Source organism: Salmo trutta, chromosome 12 (assembly GCF_901001165.1).
Source record: "Salmo trutta chromosome 12, fSalTru1.1, whole genome shotgun sequence".
Lineage (NCBI taxonomy): Eukaryota > Metazoa > Chordata > Actinopteri > Salmoniformes > Salmonidae > Salmo > Salmo trutta.
In genome coordinates, this window is record NC_042968.1 from 26,339,861 (window position 1) to 26,364,730 (window position 24,870).

General features: G+C 44.2%; 1 protein-coding gene and 1 long non-coding RNA gene across 3 annotated transcripts in view; one reads left to right on the forward strand and one right to left on the reverse strand.

Moving 5' to 3' along the window:
• LOC115203270 (thrombospondin type-1 domain-containing protein 4) overlaps positions 1–24,870 on the forward strand; it is a 40,017-nt gene extending 15,147 nt beyond the window's left edge. Inside the window, exons 1-12 of one of the 2 annotated variants that reach the window (XM_029767816.1) lie at positions 6,734–6,936; positions 18,362–18,569; positions 20,308–20,483; positions 20,600–20,690; positions 20,840–21,037; positions 21,209–21,338; positions 21,620–21,824; positions 22,252–22,425; positions 22,817–22,990; positions 23,393–23,572; positions 23,722–23,866; positions 24,121–24,870. In XM_029767816.1, coding sequence (XP_029623676.1) covers positions 6,856–6,936; positions 18,362–18,569; positions 20,308–20,483; positions 20,600–20,690; positions 20,840–21,037; positions 21,209–21,338; positions 21,620–21,824; positions 22,252–22,425; positions 22,817–22,990; positions 23,393–23,572; positions 23,722–23,866; positions 24,121–24,263 — 1,905 coding nt within the window. In that variant the 5' untranslated portion in view covers positions 6,734–6,855 and the 3' untranslated portion in view covers positions 24,264–24,870. Of the gene's footprint in view, positions 1–6,733; positions 6,937–18,361; positions 18,570–20,307; positions 20,484–20,599; positions 20,691–20,839; positions 21,038–21,208; positions 21,339–21,619; positions 21,825–22,251; positions 22,426–22,816; positions 23,155–23,392; positions 23,573–23,721; positions 23,867–24,120 lie in introns of those variants that run through there. The other variant, XM_029767817.1, reaches the window with a different exon arrangement.
• On the reverse strand, positions 19,240–22,882 carry LOC115203272 (uncharacterized). The gene is made up of 2 exons (XR_003880137.1): positions 22,797–22,882; positions 19,240–20,143 (listed from the first exon to the last, which is right to left on the reverse strand). It is a non-coding gene; the product is annotated as an uncharacterized LOC115203272 (long non-coding RNA).

Here is a 24,870-nt window from a genome sequence, read left to right on the forward strand (position 1 = left end):
GATAGACTATTTACTCTAAATACAGTACACTGTACAAAACGATGTGCATTTAATATTTCCATCATGATTCAATTTTGAAATAATACGGTAATTTACATGTATCTCCACCAAAGGGCTGAACCATTTGGACTCATCCATTTGCTGACTGCTTACTGTCTGTGACAGCTGCTGATGTTCTGGCTTGACTTTCTAAAAGAGACGCAGGCTGTCTGTCCAGCCCCCGGACCTCCATGCTCATTTCCTGCCCCTGGTATTCAGCTGAAATATATGTCTCCTTTGTACTAGGGGAGCTGTCAGCTCCACTGAGCTTGAACAAGCCATACATGAGCGCAAGATACTGTAGACCTGAACTATAGTACACACCTCTGGGGACAGGTAGTGGAGCAGAACAGAATACTGCCACGGTAGTGTTAAAGACTCTCTGACTGCTGTTGCTTCCTCTGCCAGGTTGAAACGAGTGCTAAACTGTCACTTTCGACTGGAACAGTATCTTTAACAGTACAGTACAGGGCAGGTTATATACTAATACTCTCTCATCAGTCTTTCTTATGAGTCAATAGAAAAAAATCTTTTTTCGTTTTCTGGGAGACTGTCCAAGGATGGTGAACTCCTCTAGTGATTGGTTTTTGGTATCCTATGGTGATTGTTTTTCACTATACCATAGCCTAAGTAATATTATACTTTTGGTAGTATGTGGTTATGGGCCATAGTGCAGCTGTACCTGAGAGGTGAACAGATTTATGAGGGGACCCTATAGGGTCATACAGTGTTATTCTTACATTCAGTCAGCAGGCGCACACACTGACTGACTGCTGTTGACAGTGATTGGATTGGCTGTTGTCTGGGTGGTTGTCAATGTCAATTGAGGAGCTAGTTGAATGGATTTGAAGCTTCAATAGTTTGTTTGTTTCATCTGAAGGCCATTCAATGAGTGGTCAAGGTTCGCTGAATGGCAGGAATTTATGGTCAATTCAGAGGGAGACATTGTGTGTGTGTGAGCGCACACGAGTGTGAAAGTGCATGTTTGAGCGTGCACGTGTTTGTGTGCGTTGCATGTGTGTGTGAAAAAGGGGGTAAGTGCATTGGTACATACTTGTCGTGTCTAAGTGAATGTGTCATCAGTGCTGCAGGTGGGCTGCCCCCAGAGGTCAACCTGGTCATAAATAATCACCTTATCTGTGTCTCCTAACGACTTCATTACCATCAGGCTATTAGCAGGTGTGTCAAGCAGGAAAATACCACCAGCATACAAACAGGAACAGTTTTCCCACAGAGCTTATATCCTGTCTGTCTCTCAGCTACATGCCACATGGCACCCTATTCCTTATACAGTACATTCAGAAAGTATTCAGACCCCTTCCCTTTTTCCACATGTTGTTACGTTACAGCCGTATTCTAAAATTGATTAAATAGTTTTATATTTTCATCAATCTACATACAATACCCCATAATGACAAAGCAAAACCTGCTTTTTAGATTTTTTTGCAAATGTATACACATTTTAAAACTTAAATATCCCATTTACATAAGTATTCAGGCCCTTTACTCAGTACTTTGTTGAAGCACCTTTGGCAGTGATTACAGCCTCGACTCTTCTTGCGTATGACGCTACAAGATTGGCACACATGTATTTGGGAAGTTTCTCCCATTCTTCTCTGCAGATCCTCTCAAGCTCTGTCAGCTTGGATGGGGAGCGTCGCTACACAGCTATTTTTAGGTCTCTCCAGAGATGTTCGATTGGGTTCAAGTCCGGGCTCTGGTTGGGACACTCAAGGACATTCAGAGACTTGTCCCGAATGCTCTGGAGCAGGTTTTCATCAAGGATCTCTCTGTACTTTGCTGTGTTCATCTTTCCCTAGACCCTGACTAGTCTCCCAGTCCCTGCCGCTGAACAACATCCCCACAGCATGATGCTGCCACCACCATTCTTCACCATAGGGATGGTGCCAGGTTTCCTCCAGACGTGACGCTTGGCATTCAGGCCAAAGAGTTCAATCTCTTCCATTTAAGAATGATGGAGGCCACTGTGTTCTTGGGGACCTTCAATGCTGCAGACATTTTTTGGTAACTTTCCCCAGATCTGTGCCTCGACACAATCCTGTCTTGGAGCTCTACGTACAATTCCTTCGACCTCATGGTTTAGTATTTGCTCTGACATGCACTGTCAACTGTGGGACCTTATATAGACAAGTGTGTGCCTTTCCAAATCATGTCCAATCAGTTGAATTTACCACAGGTGGACTCCAATCAAGTTGTAGAAACATCTCAAGGATGATCAATGGAAACAGGATGCACCTGAGCTCAATTTCGAGTCTCCTAGCAAAGGGTCTGAATAAATATGTAAATAAGCTATTTCTGTTTTTTATTTTTAATACATTTTCTATAATGTCAAAAAAACTGTTTTCGCTTTGTCATTATGCAGTATTGTATGTAGATGGATGAGGAAATGTTTTAATACTGCTGTAACGTAACAAAATGTGGAAAAAGTCAAGGGGTCTGAAAACTTTCAGAATGCACTGTACAGTCGTGGCAAAAAGTTTTGAGAATGACACAAATATTAATTTCCACAAAGGTTGCTGCTTCAGGGTCTTTAGATATTTTTGTCAGATGTTACTATGGAATACTGAAGTATAATTACAAACATTTCATAAGTGTCAAAGGCTTTTATTGACAATTACATGAAGTTGATGCAAAGAGTCAATATTTGCAGTGTTGACCCTTCTTTTTCAAGACCTCTGCAATCCGCCCTGGCATGCTGTCAATTAACTTCTGGGCCACATCCTGACTGATGGCAGCCCATTCTTGCATAATCAATGCTTAGAGTTTGTCAGAATTTGTGGGGTTTTGTTTGTCCACCCTTCTCTTGAGGATTGACCACAAGTTCTCAATGGGATTAAGGTCTGGGGAGTTTCCTGGCCATGGACCCAAAATATCAATGTTTTGTTCCCCGAGCCACTTAGTTATCACTTTTGCCTTATGGCAAGGTGCTCCATCATGCTGTAAAAGGCATTGTTCGTCACCAAACTGTTCCTGGATGGTTGGGAAAAGTTGCTCTCGGAGGATGTATTGGTACCATTCTTTATTCATGGCTGTGTTCTTAGGCAAAATTGTGAGTGAGCCCACTCCCTTGGCTGAGAAGCAACCCCACACATGAATGGTCTCAGGATGCTTTACTGTTGGCATGACACAGGACTGATGGTAGCACTCACCTTGTCTTCTCCAGACAAGCTTTTTTCCGGATGCCCCAAACAATCGGAAAGGGGATTCATCAGAGAAAATGACTTTACCCCAGTCCTTAGCAGTCCAATCCCTGTACCTTTTGCAGAATATCAGTCTGTCCCTGATGTTTTTCCTGGAGAGAAGTGGCTTCTTTGCTGCCCTTCTTGACTCCAGGCCATCCTCCAAAAGTCTTCGCCTCACTGTGCATGCAGATGCACTCACACCTGCCTGCTGCCATTCCTTGAGCAAGCTCTGTACTGGTGGTGCCCCGATCCTGCAGCTGAATCAACTTTAGGAGACAGTCCTGGCGCTTGCTGTACTTTTTTGGGTGCCCTGAAGCCTTCTTCACAACAATTGAACCGCTCTCCTTGAAGTTCTTGATGATCCGATAAATGGTTGATTCAGATGCAATCTTACTGGCAGCAATATCCTTGCCTGTGAAGCCCTTTTTGTGCAAAGCAATGATGACGGCACGTGTTTCCTTGCAGGTAACCATGGTTAACAGAGGAAGAACAATGATTCCAAGCACCACCCTCCTTTTGAAGCTTCCAGTCTGTTATTCGAACTCAATCAGCATGACAGAGTGATCTCCAGCCTTGTCCTCGTCAACACTCACACCTGTGTTAACGAGAGAATCACTGACATGATGTCAGCTGGTCCTTTTGTGGCAGGGCTGAAATGCAGTGGAAATGTTTTTGGGGGATTCAGTTCATTTGCATGGCAAAGAGGGACTTTGCAATTAATTGCAATTCATCTGATCACTCTTCATAACATTCTGGAGTATATGCAAATTGGCATCATACAAACTGAGGATGCAGACTTTGTGAAAATTCATATTTGTGTCATTCTCAAAACTTTTGGCCACAACTGTATATCCCTATGGTCTCTGGTGAAAAGTAGTGCACTATAAAGGGAATAGGGTGCCATTTGGGGCGCATCGCTCTATCAGTCAGTCAGTCAGTCAGTCACAGTCCCATGCCCCACAAAGAACCTGCAGTGATAATGTAGCATACCGTGGATCTCCATACCACTGTCCTCCCCACAGGGATGACCCTGTTATGCACAGACAGCTGGCTTTATGAGCCAAACAGGCCAAAGAATAAATAGTGATTGCAGCTATGTTCCCCGATCCCTAACCTCACCTCCACCACACCTCTCATTATCCTAACACTCTCACCTGTTTTATTCATTAACAACCCACTCTCTCTGCCTTCCTTAGTCAAAGACTGCTTGAAGGAAACAATCAAGGGACCTACATGCCTGGCCTTGCTGCAGCTAATATGTATCCCAGATGCACAAAAATCTGTTTTTTTCTCTCTTTCTGCTCTACTGCTCGATCTTCAAACTGTGCTCTTCCTGACACAGTCCACTCCAATAGGTATTTCTAATGTACAAGCAGTTCATGTTTGGGTTTCGGGTTTGAAATGTATAGTAATATGGAGAAAGAATTTTTAAATATAAGACAGATTGAATTGAAATCCAGAGTAGTGTGTGGTTAGAAAATGGTTTTTGAATATGTCTGCTCAACTTGACAGGATGTGAAAAAATTTGTCCAGGTCATGCTTACATTGTATTTTAAGACATGATGGAAATATGACAGTAAATGGGAAGCAAACATGAATACACCCATTGTATGAATCCCTTTGTAATGCATCATAATACCTTACAGTAATGGTAAGACCACCTGATGCTGTAGGCTAGTGCATGTCTCTGGTGTGTGTGGATGTGTGTGGGTAGGAGACTTCAGGAATCAGACATTGGGAGCCAAGGCTGCTGACCTGACCCATATGTTGAAGGAAACACGACTCCATCCAGAACCAAGACATGCTTTACTTTTCAGTCTGTCTGATCCAGCAGCCGGTCTCGGGCGTTAAGCGTACTGTTCAATATCAGTCCAGATTAGTATACAGTATATCAGGAGAGCATTAGTAGCTGATGTGTCTGAGATTATAGAGATAGATATGCTGTTGAAAAGCTCTCTTCCCCATATACTACGTTCCCTGTAAACATGTGTGCAGCTGTTGTGTTGCTGCAGAGGCTGCTCACTGCTCAGTCACTGGCTGTCAGTCAGTCTGCCTCTGGGAGAGAGAGAGAGAGTGCCAGCGAGTGGGGAAAGACAAGAGAGTGCCAGCAGAAGCCAAGCCAAGTCCAGGTGTTGAGACGCCACTATCTAAACTTTCTGGCTTTTTGTCTGTCCATGATGCCTTTGCTTGCCGCTGTGAAAGATTTAAACACAATTGGAGATGTAATGGAATTAGATGCATTCAATAGGTGCTGATATGACTTGTTATCCTGTTCAGTGTTCTCAGTACTCTCATTCATATTATGCAGTGACTCACTGCTGGCTTGGCTTAACAGGGACAGGCCATTTTCTGTGCTAAAAAAGCTTATTTTCTCTTAATGGTGTGTAAGCACCTGTGGCCCAAAGAAGAGGGTGTGTCCACTAACAGCCTGCTGGAAATCTCTCTCTCTCTCTTTCTTTCTCTCTCTCTCTCGCTCCTCATAGCCCAGCTGAAATACAGAATTGTAGTGGATACAGTAGTTTGCTGCATGTGCCTGTTGTGGTCTCCCTGTACTGCTTTAAAATCGGAAAATATTGCGTTATCTCATGGTTGTGAACATGGCTGCAAAAATGCTCTTGGTCTACGAATCAAATACAGCCACAATGCCCTGATGCACCCACTATGGTCATATAATCTTATGTGAAAACCAACTGTCATAGTCTGATGAAGAGCGCACTCCTAACTACAGTGTGTCCTGATGAATTAGGGTTTAATGTTGTGGAAACAATGGTGCAGCAATAGGAAAACCATATGATGAGTTCAGTCTTTTTGGCTCCGGCTTCTTTACTTCCAGCCTTCCTTGCGACGTGGCTCGCAATTAAGTGCTTGAGTATGCTTGTATAAGAGAGAGTGCAAAGGGATCGTATTGTTGCAGAGTTTGTGGTTTCTCCATGTTTAAGAATATGAAATGCAGTCCGTAGTCTGTCTATTTCAGTGTTAGAATGTCCACTTGACCACAAAGTGTTTTGGGCTGTTATGTTACTTTTCTTTGGCTGTCTGCTGTGTTCCATTGTCAGTGGTCTAGATTACATTGCAATGGTATTCCATCAAGTCCTATTAAATAATGCTCAGCAAAGGTATCCAGTTGAGTTGTCTCACCAACACCTGTCCATTGTTGACTACACAGTAGGAGGCTTCATATTCCACCATATATAAGCAATAAATACTCTTCCACTTCCCTTCCCAAATATTTCCTTTTTCTTTTAAACATCTCCCCACTAATCTTCTTTCTTCCCAGATATACCTTTCTCTCTCTCTCTCTCTCTCTCTCTCCCTCTCTCTCTCTCTCTCTCTCTCTCTCTCTCTCTCTCTCTCTCTCTCTCTCTCTCTCCCTCTCTCTCCCTCCCCCCTCCCGCCCCTAACTTTTCCTCTTAAATGCCCCAGCCTCCCCAGCTGCGCCTCCTCCAGCTCAGTTTACAAGGCTGTGCATAAAGATCAGCAGAGTAGTGGTTTTGGCGTTCACTGCACTACAGGGCCAAGGCGAAACAGCCAGGAGCAGCTACCTTTTTCTACTGGACCTGTCTGAATGCATGACTGAGAGCTGCTGGTCAATAGTTCTTGGCCACATGAGAGAATGCTATCAGGTCTGGCTCTTCTGCTGCTTGTCTGCCTCCTCCACATGTTTGTGACTGCGCAGGGGAACCCGTGGTCACAGGTAAGACTTAAACCATACCATGGTCTTACTATGGACCCTCTCTCTGCTTTTCCACAGGTTGGGCTGAGACTGACCGTCTGGGACTGGCTACTCATCGCTCCCAGTCCCAGCACCTTTACACGTCCCAAACAGACATAAGAGGGACTCCCTCTAAAACTATGACCTGTATAAACCTGTATTATGAATGGAATTAGCCTGTTTAGCCCGGTGCTCTTCTTAAGTCATTCTCGAGCTGCTGAACTGTAAGTTGATAGTCGGATTCTAATAGATAGGTTAAGTTCTAAGTTAGTTCATGTCTTGGCTATGACTGCAGACCATAGATCATGAGGAGCAAGTAGGGATCAGATTAGGTATTTACTGTGTGACTGTTTTCACTGTTAAGCAGCTTTGGCACTCTGTGCTGTTGACTCTATAGCACATACAAGGCAGGCTGTTATATAGCTATAAAGGACAGTGTCCTTCAAAGTTGTACTTAGTATAACTGTGGAAACTCGAAAGGGGGATTTCTGGCTTGTAATAGGGCATAGATTGGCACAGCTCCATGTGTGTGTAGATGATTGACTACATGGCTGTGACATCACTGTGATACTGCTGCAGACAGGTGATGTACGGTCATAGAAATAAAATAGCTCATTCTAGTTCTGTGTGTACAGTATCCTGGTTTGATCTGTTCATCAAGGTCATATGCCACATGAAAATGTTACATGTGAATGGAGTCCATGCAACCGGTTTGCTTTGTCTTCTGCTAAACATCTAAAATGTGTGACGTCAGGCGAAGCTGCAGTTGGTCATTTGGCAGGAGTTGAGATTGGTGTCTTAGAGAATGATTGTATAGGATTACGTGTTCCCTCCATAATACTCTCACTATAGGGCACCTTTCATTTCCACATGTAAACATGTAGGTGTGTCCTTAAGTTGTCCCTTACCCTGTATTTAGGCATTTTTTTTAATATCCATTCATTATGTTCCCAACACAGAACCTCTACAAACAGATACTGATGACAGAGGAAATCCTCAGTGTTTTAAAGACTGTAGAATCAACACGGTTTGTGCTATTTCAGAGACGTTTACAAGCAGTGGGCATTCATGAGGCTGCTGTGCCCTTGACCTGAAGCCTCAGGCTGGGAGAGAGGTTTGACAAGTTTGTGGGGTACGTGAGAAAACATCCCCCAGTCATGACCAGTATATATCACTCTACTCTTCACTGTTGAGGACCCCACTCCTATCCGGGCAACAAAAAGTATTGGAGTTACTTTAGCTTGTTGCCATACTATTACCATGTTATTACCACTTTATCCTGCATTGTATCCTGTGCTGATGTGAAGTGCTACTGTAGAGTGTGTCTTTAAAATGGATGGAGGAGCCCAATAGCCCTACTCCTCTCAGTGGGAAGAGTTATCCCCACAGTTCAGTCATTATTCCTGGTTGTTTTGGATACCCACTTGGGGTTTGACACATGTAATGATTGATGTTGGGAAACACCATGTAGTGGGAAAGAACCCATGAGTTATCACTGTCTGGTCCAAGAAAACCAAGAGTTTGTGCTTCTTTTAGTGGTTACAAGCTCAGATTATTGCCTTGGCTTGGTTGACTTCCCAACACATTCCTCAGAGCCTGGTTCCTCTCTAGGTTTCTTCCTAGGTTCCAGCCTTTCTAGGGAGGTTTTCCTAGCCACCATGCTTCTACATCTGGGGCGGTAGGTAGCCTAGTGGTTAGAGCGTTGGGCCAGTAACCGAAAGGTTGTTGAATCGAATCCCTGAGCTGACAAGATAAAAATCTGTCGTTCTGCCCCTGAACAAGGCAGTTAACCCACTGTTCCCCGGTAGGCCGTCATTGTAAATAAGAATTTGTTCTTAACTGACTTGCCTAGTTAAATAAAGGTTAAAATAAAATAAAAAAATCTGCATTTTAGGCTGGGTTTCTGTATAGCACTTTGGGACATCGGCTGATGTAAAAAGGCTTTATAAATTCATTTTATTGATACAAATTCCAGAGATGAAATCGGAGGAAAAGTCTGTGATTCTTGAAAGTATGTCTTCCATTCTTCCATTTAAAGGTTATAAGACATAAATAGATTTTCAAGTTCTTTGTTGAAGGCTGCCAATTTTCCCTCCCTTCTGTCATAGCAGCCAGAACGGCCATATTTCCTAATCTCCTTTTAGTGCTGCAATCTGATATGGAAATGTCAATTGGTATTGGAAGTTGTACAGTACCATAACAGGTCAATTGGTATTGGAAGTTGTACAGTACCATAACAGGTCTAGCACTATTCATTGGGAGCTGCCCTTGAATGTCTGATGGATGTAGTTTACAAAGTGACTTCATTATACTGTATGCAAGTGAAAATCACCTTTCACCTTGTGATCACTGAGCAGTCCCCAGCACTGCAGTAGCTGTCACGACTTCTGCCGAAGTCGATGCCTCTCCTTGTTTGGGCGGTGTTCGGCGGTCGACGTCGCCGGTCTTCTAGCCATCGCCGATCCATTTTTCATTTTCCATTTATTTTGTCTTGTTTTCCCACACACCTGGTTTTCATTTCCCTCATTACGTGTTGTGTATTTAACCCTCTGTTCCCCCCATGCCTTTGTGTGGTATTGTTTGTTTTAAGTGCTTGTGCACATTTGTTTGACTGGTGCGCGTCCGGTTATTGTGCCCATATTTTGTATTTTCTTATGCCGTTGGTTTTACTATTAAACTGCTCCGGCTATTACCAAGGTCTGCTCTCCTGCGTCTGACTTCCCTGCCACCAGTTATGCACCCCTTACAGTAGCCTACCTCCACCACAGCTGCAGATGTGTTTCCAGTGCTGACTGTGTTGAAGGCAGTGTGTGTCGTTAGCGACCTCACCCTCATTAAACACTGTTCTGATAAAGGAGCCTCTAAAGGGAAGGTAGAAAGGACAGCATCTCACCATGTGGGAGACAGATGCTTGTGGTCTACGCCACTGCCAACGGTCGGCCACATGCACTTCACATGGACCGACCTACCGAACGAACGGAGGGGGTGGGTTGTCATGCCATACTATGACGTTATACTGGATTCTGTGTGAGAAATGAAATAGGAATCAGTGGTAAAACACAGACAGACACTATTATATGGGACATGTGGCTCTGTATTTCTAATGATGTACAGGATGCCAGTATGGTCCTTTTCTAAAAGCTGGCCAGTGTTTCAACTCAGCAGGTCCAATATTCAGTGTTCACAGGGTTTGCATTAGTCCTAGCCTTGGTAACAATATAAAAGCTGATGGAATTCAGCATTTTGTTATTTTCTAAATAATCACATTTACCATTTACTTTATACCTGTATTGTGAATACTATTCAACAACAGCAGCAGCATAGAGGAGTTTGGTTAAATGCGGAAGACACATTTAAGTTGAAGGCATTGTACAACTGACTAGGTATCCCCCTTTCCCTTTCCCATTAGAACACCTTTAGCCGCTAGTCAGAAGTTGAGCTCATCAGACAGTAATGAACATAGTAGAGTGAGCCTCTGTCTTGAATCCCTCCCTCCCTCCCTCCCTCCCTGCCTGCCTGCCTGCCTGCCTGCCTGCCTGCCTGCCTGCCTGCCTGCCTGCCTGCCTGCCTGCCTGCCTCTGCCTGCCTGCCTGCCTGCCTGCCTCTGCCTGCCTGCCTGCCTGCCTGCCTGCCTGCCGTGGCAGAGAGCACCTCCACCTCATTGTGCTGTAGTGTTAAAACAGACAGGAAGGAAAGCATACATGGACGGAGATTAAATTAAATGAATGGAATGACTGACGCATAGCTGAGGTTTGCTGCCCGCTCCAAAGCCAAGCCACACCGCTTCCTGACATCCTGACACCAACTCCCAGGGCTGCCTGCCTGGGAGACTCAGCGGTAGCTGGCTGGCGTACCATACGTACACCAACCCCAGATGATACCACTATGGCATGTCTAACTTCAAGTCTACACCAAGCCCTTATGATACTGTACCACTATCGCAAGTCTAGCATGGGAGACTGACAGGATGTCAGGGTGAGAGCACTTCTAGCCGTTCACATCACAGTCAAGGAAGGTTAGAGGAAGGTCTCTTTAATTTCCTTGACCACAGTGCCAAAGTGCTCTGCGATTTCAAACCAGGCAGACAGTGAAGGCATCCTCAGTGAGTGGGTAGGTAGATAGAAAACCATAATGCGTCTCAGAGGGGATGTTATTTTGGCATTTCTATAGATCTATACCTTTGTCTTTCCAACCCAGTCAGTAGTAGTTAACTATGTTTATTGAATATAAGTATTATTTTGTACGTTGGGGAGTCAAACTGAAAGAGTTTAAGTTGGCCCAACTGATGTAGGATTATGTAGACATAATATCTTGCATTCGATTTGATTTTAAACGCTTAGAACCCACATATTTCTCATTGCCTGCACTTCTAATATACGGTATGACCCAGTTTACTATTTACAACTACAATTTCTTCTAGAGCAATGAGTCACATTTTTTTATAAAACAGACAATGATCCCCACTCATCTTTTTTAATGTTGAGATTGTTGTCAGTCATTGAGTTTTCTATAGATTTCAGCATAATGTGATTTCCATTCAGTGGTCATCTTGCTGTAAGGTCACCTCCGCTATGAATTATTATCTGGTATGACATTGCCCCAGAATTCTCAGCTTGGAAGCCCAGTAATGTAAATATTACATTTCCAGATGAGCTGGCGTATCATTGCAAGCCAAGTCTTGATAACAGCAATGGCAACGCTCCAGCAGAACTCTCTGCTGGCTGTACAGCAAGTGAAGAGTTGAAAATGTTCTCATAATGTTCACAAAACAACCTCTGTTACTCTTTGGTCGTACATTTGGTCGACAGGGTTTGTGTGTGTTTGACATAAAACAAAGTGGAGCGTTATCATTTGAAAATAAATTGAGAATTCCTGTAATGTCTGTTGTTGGAATGAGACCAAGACCCAGGGTGGGTTGGGTTCATCATACTTTAATATAAACGGTGAACCAGCAAAAACCAAAACAAGACACAACGAACAAACAGTTTCTCAGGCTACTCACAGCAATGCAAAAACAACTTTCCACACCAGACAGGTGGAAAAAGGGCTACCTAAGTATGGCTCCCAATCAGCGACAATGATGTACAGCTGTCCCTGATTGAGAGCCATACCAGGCCAAAACACAGAAATACAAAACATAGATAGGGAACATAGAATGAACATAGAAATAGAAAATATTGAACACACATCAAAACCCCGAAGCACACAAAACAAACACCCCCTGCCACGCCCTGACCAAACTACTATAACAAATAACCCCTTTTACTGGTCAGGACGTGACAATTCCTTTAATCTGAAGATATTCTCATAAGAATTTAAGTTGAATCAAATGTCATTGGTGAAGCGAGGCCAAACCATTGAGCTGACACTTCATTCTAGAGCCTGTTATTGTTATTAATATTTATTCCATTAATGCAGCATTCATTTAGTTTGTTGTTATTTGATTAATATGTTGTGACAACATGTTAGGTGTTAAAATATTAGATGTCATGTTAAATAATATGCAAGATTTCAACCTTGGAACATTAAACAAAAACGTTTTAGTATCGGTGACCAGATACAGCTGGATGCATATCTAAGTTTGTGCACTCAAAATGTATGTACCCTATAATAGTGTTAAGTGTCCAAGTGTGTTAATATATTCAAATTCAAACCTTATAAACTCAGAAAAAAAGAAACGTCCTCTCACTGTTAACTGCGTTTATTTTCAGCAAACTTAACATGTGTAAATATTTGTATGAACATAACAAGATTCAACAACTGAGACATAAACTGAACAAGTTCCACAGACATGTGACTAACAGAAATGGAATAATGTGTCCCTGAACAGGGGGGGGGGTCAAAATCAAAAGTAACAGTCAGTATCTGTTGTGGCCACCAGTTTCATTAAGTACTGCAGTGCATCTCCTCCTTATGGACTGCACCAGATTTGCTGTGAGATGTTACCCCACTCTTCCACCAAGGCACCTGCAAGTTCCCAGACATTTCTGTGGGGAATGGCCCTAGCCCTCACCCTCTGATCTAACAGGTCCCAGACGTGCTCATTGGGATTGAGATCCGGGCTCTTCGCTGGCCATGGCAGAACACTGACATCCCTGTCTTGCAGGAAATCACGCACAGAACGAGCAGTATGGCTGGTGGCATTGTCATGCTGGAGGGTCATATCAGGATGAGCCTGCAGGAAGGGTACCACATGAGGGAGGAGGATGTCTTCCCTGTAACGCACAGCGTTGAGATTGCCTGCATTGACAACAAGCTCAGTCCGATGATGCTGTGACACACCGCCCCAGACCATGACGGACCCTCCACGTCCAAATCGATCCCACTCCAGAGTACAGGCCTCGGTGTAATGCTCATTGCTGCGACGATAAACGCGAATCCGACCATCACCCCTGGTGAGACAGAACCGTGACTCCTCAGTGAAGAGCACTTTTTGCCAGTCCTGTCTGGTCCAGCGATGGTGGGTTTGTGCCCATAGGCGACGTTGTTGCCGGTGATGTCTGGTGAGGACCTGCCTTACAACAGGCCTACAAGACCTCAGTCCAGCCTCTCTCAGTCTATTGCGGACAGTCTAAGCACTGATGGAGGGTTTGTGCGTTCATGGTGTAACTCGGGCAGTTGTTGTTGCCATCCTGCACCTGTCCCGCAGGTGTGATGTTCGGATGTACCGATCCTGTGCAGGTGTTGTTACACGTGGTCTACCACTGCGAGGACGATCAGCTGTCCGTCCTGTCCCCCTGTAGCGCTGTCTTAGGCGTCTCACAGTACGGACATAGCAATTCATTGCTCTGGCCACATCTGCAGTCCTCATGCCTCCTTGCAGCATGCCTAAGGCACGTTCACTCAGATAAGCAGGGACCCTGGGCATCTTTCTTTTGGGGTTTTTCAGAGTCAGTAGAAAGGCCTCTTTAGTGTCCTAAGCTTTCATAACTGTGACCTTATTTGCCTACCATCTGTAAGCTGTTAGTGTCTTAATGACCATTCCACTGGCGCAGGTTCATTAATTGTTTATGGTTCATTGAACAAGCATGGGAAACAGTGTTTAAACCCTATACAATGAAGATCTGTGAAGTTATTTAGATTTTTACGAATTATCTTTGAAAGACAGGGTCCTGAAAAAGGGACGTTTCTTTTTGTTGCCGAGTTTAGGATCATGTATACAGTGAGCAGTCTTGGTGCTCTCTCAGGGACTCATTATCGATCTACCTTCCTGACTCCCTGGTGGTTTCCAGGCTGGTGGGTCTGGCATGGCACCCAGAGTATAATATCATGGGAACCCCTAGTCTAAGCTCTGACAAGACCCAAGTATGTTCTGACCTCAAGCCATGGACATGGCAGAGATCATAGATCCGAAGAGTTATGGTCTAGGATCAGTTACAGCAATGACTGATTAAAAGTGTCTGGAGTCCGTGATATGCAGAGTGTGTGGATGATAATGGATCATTTGTGTAGATGGGGCTCCTGAAACAGCTGCATGAATCTGGATGTATTTGTGCACCATAGTGCTCCCTGATAGGCCTATACAGTACAGCTGTCTGCACATGTTAATGTCAATCACGTTAGCTTAAATCTCGTTGTCATTAGTGGATTTCTCTGTCTAAACATCCACTCACAAACACTCTCCATTTAAACCAAGGATCCCAGTCCCACGCCTGTGAGAAACCGTAGCAATCAGTCCACTGACTACTTTTTTCACCACATCTATAACTTCATTTACAGAAGATGGGGTGTATGAAGGCCTCGATTCAGTCAGAACTAGTGTTAACCGGCGTTGGCAGACATACGCATAGCAGATGTTTGGCGGTGTTGGAGGTTTAACTGTGGTGTGAGTTGACAAATAGATGAGTGGCTGCTCTTGTGTCACAAACCACTCCCTTCCTTATTATCCCCACTGCGTTAGAAGTTCAAAATGTCGATAGAAAGTGTAGGTTTCTAATGCATGTTTTCATTTTAATTTGAATGGGGGGGATTTATCAGTCTAATCGAGGTGTAGACAATAGAAGATAACACATTTGAGTATTTCAACTTGTAATGTGGCTGCATGGGATTTGTCGGATTATAAAATTGAGTGATTTCGTTGCCACGATAAGCTAATGCAAGGAGCCGCTTGTTGATCTGACAGCTCTAACGTATTTCCACCAACAACACCGCCAAAACAATTACTATGCAGGTGTTGGCTAGCGCAGATCTAATAGAATCTAGCCCGAAGTCTTTACAGTCAAAGAAAGATGGGGGCTGGTCGATTTAAGGACTGTAAGATGTTTCCAACATTCCTGTTGACTCCAGCATAAAGTCACTGTGACCACTCATTTTTATATTCATATTTGCATTCCTTGTGGGAAACCACAAACCAAGGTCCCCCACACAGTTAAAAGCAACATTATTGCAAGGCAAGTGTAACCTACGCCTGTGGGAAAAGGATCAAGTGACATGGAGTGTCTTTGCAACTGTTTATTGACAGTTTGTGCATGTTTGTAATGAAATAAATGTTGGTTTTTCATTCCTTCTTTACCCACTCAGTTAAAGTGCATTAGGCACTTATTTTAAAGCTCCCAAACCTTGATTTCTGAGAAGAGGCGCCTCTGTGCACAGCTGAGGACAGCCTTGGAATTGGGATAGCCATCATAGTGAGACAGTAGTTTAAGGGTATCTAATAACCTTATAAATGCAAACTCAAACATTTGTTATAAAGTGGTTACTTGTATGATGGAAAGATACCAATAGTCTGCTGGTTCAGTTGTGTAGAATTTCATAAATTCAATTTAATTGAACTCAACAAGGGATTATTATCCCTTTCATGACAAGCCAATTCCTAAAAGCACAAGACCTTACATCTATTGTATCTGGAAAAGTACTGCTGGGGTTTATTGGAAGTCTAATGTTTTCATCCGACGTTCCTCACTTTGACTGGTAGTTGACTACCATCCTGACACGTCTAACCATTTCCAGATGAGGTGGATTTTAGTGACATTTAAAGGCCCATTATAGTTCTCCTGGAAGGGGATGTCGTCCAGCGCCAAGCATAATTATAAACCACCCACAGAGAGCAGATTAGAAAAAAGCAATGATGTGGTCTCTTAATAAATTGAGTACTTAAACACTGTGGATCCCCTTGAAAGGGAAAAACTAGGATTCCTCCAAACTTGGTTCAGTGAGACACCTCATTTGGATGGATTCGTGATGCAGGAACATTTATATATGATATATCAAGGACAGCCTGGATAACTGTTTTCAGGTTTGGGAGACAAATGACTGCTGGCTTCACTGTTTTGCATGGGCTATCATCTGTTCTCCAAAGTCTGTTTTGACAGTTTATGATTTGAAAGATATACTGTACATTAACAGTGAATCTATTTGATATCAAATAATACCCACACACTTCAATACTTCGTGTATAGGTCCCATGCCTTAAGTCAATTTACCATATTAAAAGGCTTGGAAAACCTTATTGCACAATTTTTCTAAAAACACTACGGACGCCTCTTAGTCACATGATATTTTCTACATTGACGGATTACTCAGATTACGGGTAATAAATGATGTGACTCTCCATTCACACGTTAACACACAGTGATTCAGAGCTTTTCTCTGGCAAATGGCCACTGATAACCATTACTCGCCGAGCTTGTCAAGCTGTAGTTTATGAGGGGAAGGAAGGAACAGTTTTCTTTCTCCTGGGATTAAGGCTAAACATTGAAATTATATCTGTGATAATGTTGTTGCTTAAATTCAGGGTGTTTTATGGTGAAAATTGAGAAGGCCGATACCACTCACTTGGTATCCCAATTGTTTGTGATAGCCTTGCATATTGTATATGTGATGTATGAAAATATGTGTAAACTCATATGGAACAATCTGGTTTTCATCATATACCATTCTTACATTTGAGTGCCTATAGGCTACAGTATGTATCCATAATTCCACATTGGCCAATATAACATTTGCCCTGTTTGGTCATTTCTCAGGGCTCTTAGTTTGCTATTCCCTCTCTCATCGCTTATTTCCTGTGTAGAAGGAGGTGGTGTGTATTTGTTTTGGCCTGGGTGGAGTGTTGGCCCAATGCAGACCTCGCTGCAATGGGTGGGTGAGAGCCAGGCTTCTGTCTCCTGAGCCTACCCCAATCTCCTCAGTCCACCCCTAGCCCTGGCCTGGCTACCATCTCCCCTGTTCCAGCCCCATGTCCCAGCCTGCATCCAGCCTGCAGCTGACTGTCTTACTGCAACTCCAGGAAGATCTAAGTCCGCTGAGAGAGCATGAATCTACAGCAAAACCCTTTTTAATTACCACTGTAGTCTGCTCTTCATTTGTTTGTGTGATTATTCTATGTAAGCCTATGTCCCATGCTTAAGGACCACACATAAAATGTTGTGTAATATTTTTTATGAATGTTGGGACAAAATATATACAGTTGGTCTGAGAAAATATGCCGGTTTAGCAAGGCAAGATCCCCATTAGTCCTGGTTTGGCATTGGGAGGAAATTGTTTGTGACTGGGTTTTGTATAGGAACGGGGGGGATTATTGACTGGACTGCTGAACGTAACGTTCCCTGAGAGATACTGACTGACTAAAGACTAATGTTGGCAGCCGTCCAATCACAGAGGAGCTTTGTGTCATTAAAACTAAACAGTTTTTTTGTCTCCTGCTGACCCCTCCCTCGGTCGTTCCTTCGGTTCAAGGTTCAAGTGGTGACGGAGGGCGTATCCTGAGGGCGTATCCTGATTCTGGCACACCAGTGTCTACTCTCTACTGCCCAGGGGTCTGCAATTATAGAAATACGGTGGCCTGCTGGGATCAGTCCCAACCAGGCCCCTGCCTGCAGCACCTGTTCACACAGCAAGCTACTTTTATGTCAGAATTGGCTGGATTTATCGACTGCTGATTTGAGTGTTCTATACTAACCTTATCCATGCTTCCTGTAATTTATGAGTGCCAATTTGACAGAGAAAGCTAACACCCCCGAGGATTTGCTTTGGGAGCCATTACTACTCTAGCATCGTGCCAAGAATATGCCTGTTGTTGGAATGAAGCCGGCTCAGGCTAATTGGTTGTTGTGTTATGGTAGTTAATTATGTGCAGCAGGTCATCAAATTAGAGAGGTGAAATAACATGGGTTTGTTTATGAATATGCTGGGATAGGCTTTGGTTTATTATCTCTCCTTCTCCCCTCTTTACTTGATTAATGAGGTTGCTCATGTTATTTACTTTTCCATGCACTTCAGTGGTAAAACAGTTGCCTGTTAAAACAGATGTCTCAGTAGCTCAACAGTTGAAAATTGCTTCACCTCAAAAATCCTCTGCTTACAACAAAAAGCGTACTGTACTGTTTGTAATGTACCGGTATTGATTAGTGAGATGCAATACATGTCTTCTGTCCCCTCCTTTAACCTCCTTCTCCCTCTCTGACAGAGTCTGGGCTGCGATGAGTACCTGGGCTCAGGCAAGGTGATGGACAAGTGTGGGGTGTGTGGCGGGGACAACACGGCCTGTAAGCTGGTGTCAGGGCTCTTCCAGCAGCACAGCCTGAACAAGGTGGGCTACCACAAGATAGTGGAGATCCCAGAGGGAGCCACCAAGATCAACGTCACCGAGACGTTGAAGAGCAGGAATTACCTGGGTGAGTAGGACTGTGACTGACCAGTGTTTTAACCCGGGTCAGAATGTGTTAGCCCGCTGAACTAAAGCCTAGATATTACCCACTGGGTACAGACGTCAATTCAACGTCTATTCCACGTTGGTTCAATGTAAGTTCATTGAAATGATGAGGAAACAACGTTGATTCGACCAGTGTGTGCCCAGTGGGTAGCTTGGGAGGCAAGTCTTCATGTCCGAGGCAAGGTTACTCAACACACAAGCATGGTTCCAAACCACCTCTGTTTAACTACAGAGTTACCAGCTCTTTATCCACTGCCCCTTAAGGCTCCATACATCTCTGCCTGAATCAGGCCCATGAGCTATGACACATGCAATAGCAATTTTAGGTTTTCCCTTCGACCACGTTAGATTATGTTTCATATTACATTAACGGTACTAATAAAAAGTCACCAGTTAAAGATAAGCTTCAGGTTATAAAACATCTGACAGTAGTAGCTATTTTTTTCAATATAATTTAGGTCATGTCTTGCTACATCCGTGCTGTGAGCCTGGTATCAGGCAGCACGGAACAGCTGCTTGTTAAATTGATTTGATTCATTTAATTAAAAGGCAGCTCAAATACAGAGCAGGAGGGATTTTTCCGGAATTTTGGATGTGAGCATTTCTATGTTGTCAGTAACCACACAGTGCACTTCTGGTTACAATCTTTTATTTAATTAATAAGATCTTGTCTTTATAGGAGCATAACAGTGTGACACCGAAGTGGGTCTATTGTCAAGAATGACTTCTGGAATGTCAGTGTTTTAGTGTGAGAGTGAGAGAGTGGCCCCCACTTCCCCTGGCCTGGCCACTCCCCTCAGGGGAAAGTATATAAACAAGCTTTCATTAGAGGACCTTTTCCTCCAGCCTTCCCATCCTTTTTAATTAAGGTGAGGAATTTCACTGCTGCCTAGAAAACCACCACTACTGACTGAGCCCAGCGATGAAACCTACTTTGAAACTACCTTTCTAAGTCAAAACTACTAACTGGGGGTAGTAGTTATGCCTTGCTTTTTTAATATGAGTCCCCACTCAACCCCTACACAATACTTACTCAGTGAGTAGCACCTAAGCAGGAAATGTAGAGTATGCGTGAACAATGGCTCCTTTCTGTGACTGCTGTTCCTGCGTCGTTTGGCGTTGTTGTTGGAAGAGTTCATATATCAGTGGGTAAAAGCATGCTGTGATGCAACATCCTGGGGATAAACAGGATTCTTCCATGGACCTACTTATCGTTACCATTATCCCCTGATGTTTGCCCCACTCTCCTCAACAGACTTCTGTTCTAGTTTATTTCTGCATGCCTAATATGTGCATTAAATTGTCCAAACACTCTTATATTCAGTAGTCTTAATGTTACTTGTCTAATGTTCAGCATTTAAAGAAAAATAGCTCACTCTTTCAAAATACAGAAATCCTCAGGGAAAAAAGCAGTGTCTTTTGTAAATGAGCAAACCTGTTAGTAAAGAGCTGGCAAAGCTTTATGTTAATTGTGTAGCTGAATATCCCAACTCTACAGCCACATTGGAGAATTCCATGGTTAGGGCAACAGGCCATCTGAAAAACATTACAGAAAAGTTACATATCTTGAAAACTTGAGTGCTGGCAAGCAAAACATTTTGTGACCATGTCAACAATGGACTAATGAAACAAATACCAAAAGATAGTTTTTGGGTGGAGTTTTATTAACGGTCAACCATCAACTCATGGTCTGTCTGCAGCTCTGAAAAGCCGCTCAGGTCGCTCCATCATCAATGGGAACTGGGCCATTGACCGGCCGGGGAAGTATGAGGGGGTGGGCACCATGTTCACCTACCGACGACCCAATGAGGTCACCAGCACTGCCGGGGAGTCCTTCCTGGCTGAGGGGCCAACCAATGAGATCCTGGATGTTTATGTATGTAATCAGTCAACTTGTGTAGCTCATAATGGCACATATTTCTCTGGCAGTTTACACTGGCACATTACGTTGTAATTAACTTGTTCACTGAAGAATTTTTGCTTTGTCCTCAGGTGATCTACCAGCAGCCCAACCCAGGAGTGAGCTATGAATTCATCCTTCCCTCTGACAACCCTCCACAGCACCCCGACCACAGACCTGGAGGTGAGGCTCCCCATAGTTACTGATGCATCTGACTGGGACTGTATGGCCTAAATGAACTATTAGTCCACAAAGGGAGGGGGTCACAAGCATCTCAATGACTGAGTTTTCCCCTGGTTTTGTTGGCTGAAATACCATGTTCGATCTCCCAGGGAACACTCTGCATGGGCAAAGTGGGAATGATCACCGGGGCAACCCCAACCAGGATGGGTACGATCCAGCAGGAGGGGGCAAGTACCCTCCCCAGGTACCCAACAACCAGGTGCCAGCAGTCCAGCCACCCAGACGTCAGAGAGAATACAACTGGAAACTGTCTGGGGCAACAGAATGTAGCGCCTCCTGTGGCAGAGGTAAGACATGGCATGTATCTTTGTCTGAACTGAAGCCCCGAAAGGTCTCAACCTCTGATGCTCTGATTGATACTAGTTAATCAACTAGGTTTAACAGATTCCCACAGTGAGTAGTGACGATGCAGTATTGAAGCATGAACATCTAATGCTCTCCTGTGTATTGGTTTTCAGGTAGCAGGTACACCATCTTCCGCTGTGTCCACAGACTGAGCCATGAGCATGTACCAGAGAACCAGTGTGACAGCAGCACCAGGCCCAGTTCACAGGAGGAGCCCTGCAACCTTCAGTCCTGCCCTGCCTTGTGAGAGACCCCTCTGTCTCAACCACACGTACATTACATACAGGGCTCTTAGACACTACACACACTGGTTCAATACATACACAGAGCTTTAGCAGAAGTCATAGGACCCAGATTTCTATATTCTTCATGAAAGGTTCCTGACCCATCCTCTTTATAGTCTAATAATTAGATCATAATTAGAATCTAATTGGACAATTGACCACATGTTTTATTAGCTATGTTGGTACCACATAGCTATTGTGTCCCTCTGAACATGGGGCCTTGTGTGTCCTACTGTGCAGCTGGGACATTGGTGAGTGGTCGGAGTGCAGTAAGACATGTGGCCTGGGTATGCAGCACCGGCAAGTCTTGTGCAGGCAGGTGTATGCCAACCGGACCCTCAACGTCCACACCAGCCGCTGCCGCCACCTGGAGCAGCCCGAGACCACCAGCACCTGCCAGCTGAAAATCTGCAGCGAGTGGCAGATACGAACCGAGTGGAGCGCAGTGAGTGACAGCTGTCAATCAATATGCTTCAAATAGTATTTGTTTGAAATACTTTAGCTGCACTTGTTTGCGCTTGCATGGAACTATTAGAATAGTCTTAAAAGTGTAAACCTACCCCACCCATCTGAGGCAGGCTCAATCAAAAGTTCTAAGTACACAGACAAGATTTAACATACATTCTTCTAATACAGTATGGAGTATCAGACAGTACATGAACCCCAATTAGATAAATGTTAGCATTCCTCTAAAGTTGCTAGCATTCCTTATCATAAATGAAACCCAAGCAAGTATTCTATGGAGCATTTTCCCAGTTGTTTTCACAGACAACAGGTTACATTCATCAGAGAGAACTGACCCATGTTTACAGTGTGAGATGAACTGAAAACTACCCCTATAGTATTTTACTGTCCCTCCTGTGTTTCCCCAGTGCTCTGTTCCCTGTGGCGTGGGCCAGAGGACCAGGGAGGTGCACTGTGTCAGCAACGTGGGAGACTTTGTGTCGGACGAGGAGTGCAACATGAAGCTGCGACCCAGTGACAATGAGAACTGTGACATGGGGCCCTGTGCTAAAAGTTGGTTCTTCACTGAGTGGGGGAATAAGGCATGTATGTGTAGGACTGAGGACATGGGCTCTCAAGATCACTGTCTAACACTTTTCTAACCTAATACTGTAGTAATTGTTGACATTGATTGGATTGCATCCACTACAGTATTGTAGATGCAAGATTATAATTGAATACAAATTGACTTGATACTACTGTTAAAAATGGGGGTGATACTAGGACCGGGATTCAATCAGTTGGCATTTTGTCAGCTTTGCACCTTTTAAAGGCAATGTTCCACATTCACAGTAAACGCTGCATATGTCGGCTCAATTGGAAATGACCTTTGAATGTCAAGTGCACTATACACGGATCTGCCGCTGATCGGATTGAATCACGGCATAGGTCAACAGTTTGTATTGTCACTTACCATGTCTTTGCTCTCTGCAGTGTTCTGCTGAGTGTGGGATGGGCATCCGGACCCGCGGCGTACTGTGCCTGACCAATCACATCAGCAGCTTGCCTCTGGAGGGGTGTGGCCATGAGCGCCCCACTGACTCTCAGGTCTGTAATCACGGCCCCTGTGAGAGTCGCATCGAGTGGTTTACAGCCCCCTGGAGTCAGGTAAGACAGGACAACGCCGGGTCAAACTGGGCTTGTAGGGACACATCTGGGGAAAGATTAGGATGAGGATTTGCTGCTGATTTTACAGATGTCTCTTATCCATTACTTACATTTTTGCTGATGTCTCATGTTAGTGTTGTAAAGAGGAACACTCAGATGTTACAAAGCCATTGTCCATTATTTCCATTTTAAATAGCTTTTTAGTTCAAGACTAGGCTTAATCTCTGTCCGGGAAGCCGGCCCTCTAAGTAAGGTGTACCTTCTATAACTTAGGTCGGCCAATCAACTGAGCCAATGATGTCTTTCTTTTTCTTAATAAAAAAACAACATGTTGAAACAGTTCCGATGTCTCATGTCATGCCCATGTGTAGTATTACCTATGGTCTTTTCTCCTTCCCCCAGTGCTCAACGGAGTGTGGCTCGGGCAGCCAGCAGAGGGCAGTGGTGTGTCTGATGAAGTCTGACGAGGGGTTCAATGTAATGCCGCCCTACGAATGTTCTTCTCTAGACAAGCCTCTTAATCAGCAGAGCTGCCACCTCAAGCCCTGCGGGGCCATGTGGTACCACACAGACTGGAGCGCTGTGAGTAACTGTACACGCACATGCCCACACATGCGCGCACTCACACATGAGAAAACAGACACACGCTTTTATGTGGAGTTGTGAAATACTTGTGAAATACTCTCTTGAAAGGGAGAATGAGGTTTGCACTGTATTCTCTGTCCCTGCAGTGTTCTAAGATGTGTGAGGGGGGCTTCCGTGTGAGGGAGGTGCGCTGTCTGTCTGATGACATGCTTTCCAGTGAGGGCTGTAAGGAGGAGCTGAAACCAGTGGGGAGAGAGGAGTGCAACCCAGAGCCCTGCATCCCACACATAGGTCAGTTACTACTGAATAGTAAACATGGATCTGTGGCCAAGGCACCAACTCTGGAATGTCATACAGTTGGATTGTTTAATGATGGCTGGTCTGGTCCTAACTACTGTCAGACAGTTTTAATGAGGGTTAGAGGGGAATTTAGTCTAAAATGGTTCAACATTTATGAAGATATTATTCCATACAGCAAACTTGTGAAAATACTTAAAGATTTCTAAAACTTATCATCACTGACTTTCAATATGATTGATTTTCAGACGAGAACTGTCGAGACAAGTATTTCAACTGCAATGTGGTGGTCCAGGCACGTCTCTGTGTGTACGACTACTACAAGACAACCTGCTGTGCCTCCTGCACACGAGTGGCCCACAGACAGTCACAACACAGGGCACTCAGCTAGCCCCCTCTCCCCAGGCCTCAGACCTCTAGGGGGCCTGACACAGTGCCCAGAGCAGGCCCTCAGTCCCTGGGCCAAACACACTGACCCACAGTGGAGAGGACAGCCTAGAACCTGTCTCTGGGTGGACACTGACTGGACACTATAATATGAGTGCTGAAAATACAGACTGAAAAACTGAAAGACTGCAAAGAAAGGAAGTGAAAGCCCAACTTGTTTTTGGCTTGTGAGGAGATACGGGAAACTGAATGGTTCGTGGAGGATGGTTGTGAAGGACACGTTTAACAGGGCTATGAGTGGAGGAGCTCTGGTGAGGCGAGATGATAGACAGAACACCAAACCGAAGAATCTGGAACCACTTTATGGACTGTAACCAGAATCCCCTCCAATAAAAGTTCCCGTCTGGGTTTTTGTGTTTCGTGGGAAGCAGTTTGCCGCTGCCATTCACCTGAATGGATTAAGGTCTTGAAAAAGGTCTTTGGCCGAAACGTTGACAAAATAAACAAGGTGCAGAGGTAATATTGTGTGAGGGAGTTATCTTTCTTATAACTAAGGACTGCTACCGCATCTGTGATGAGACTCTTGACTACCATGGCTCTCTTGGATTACA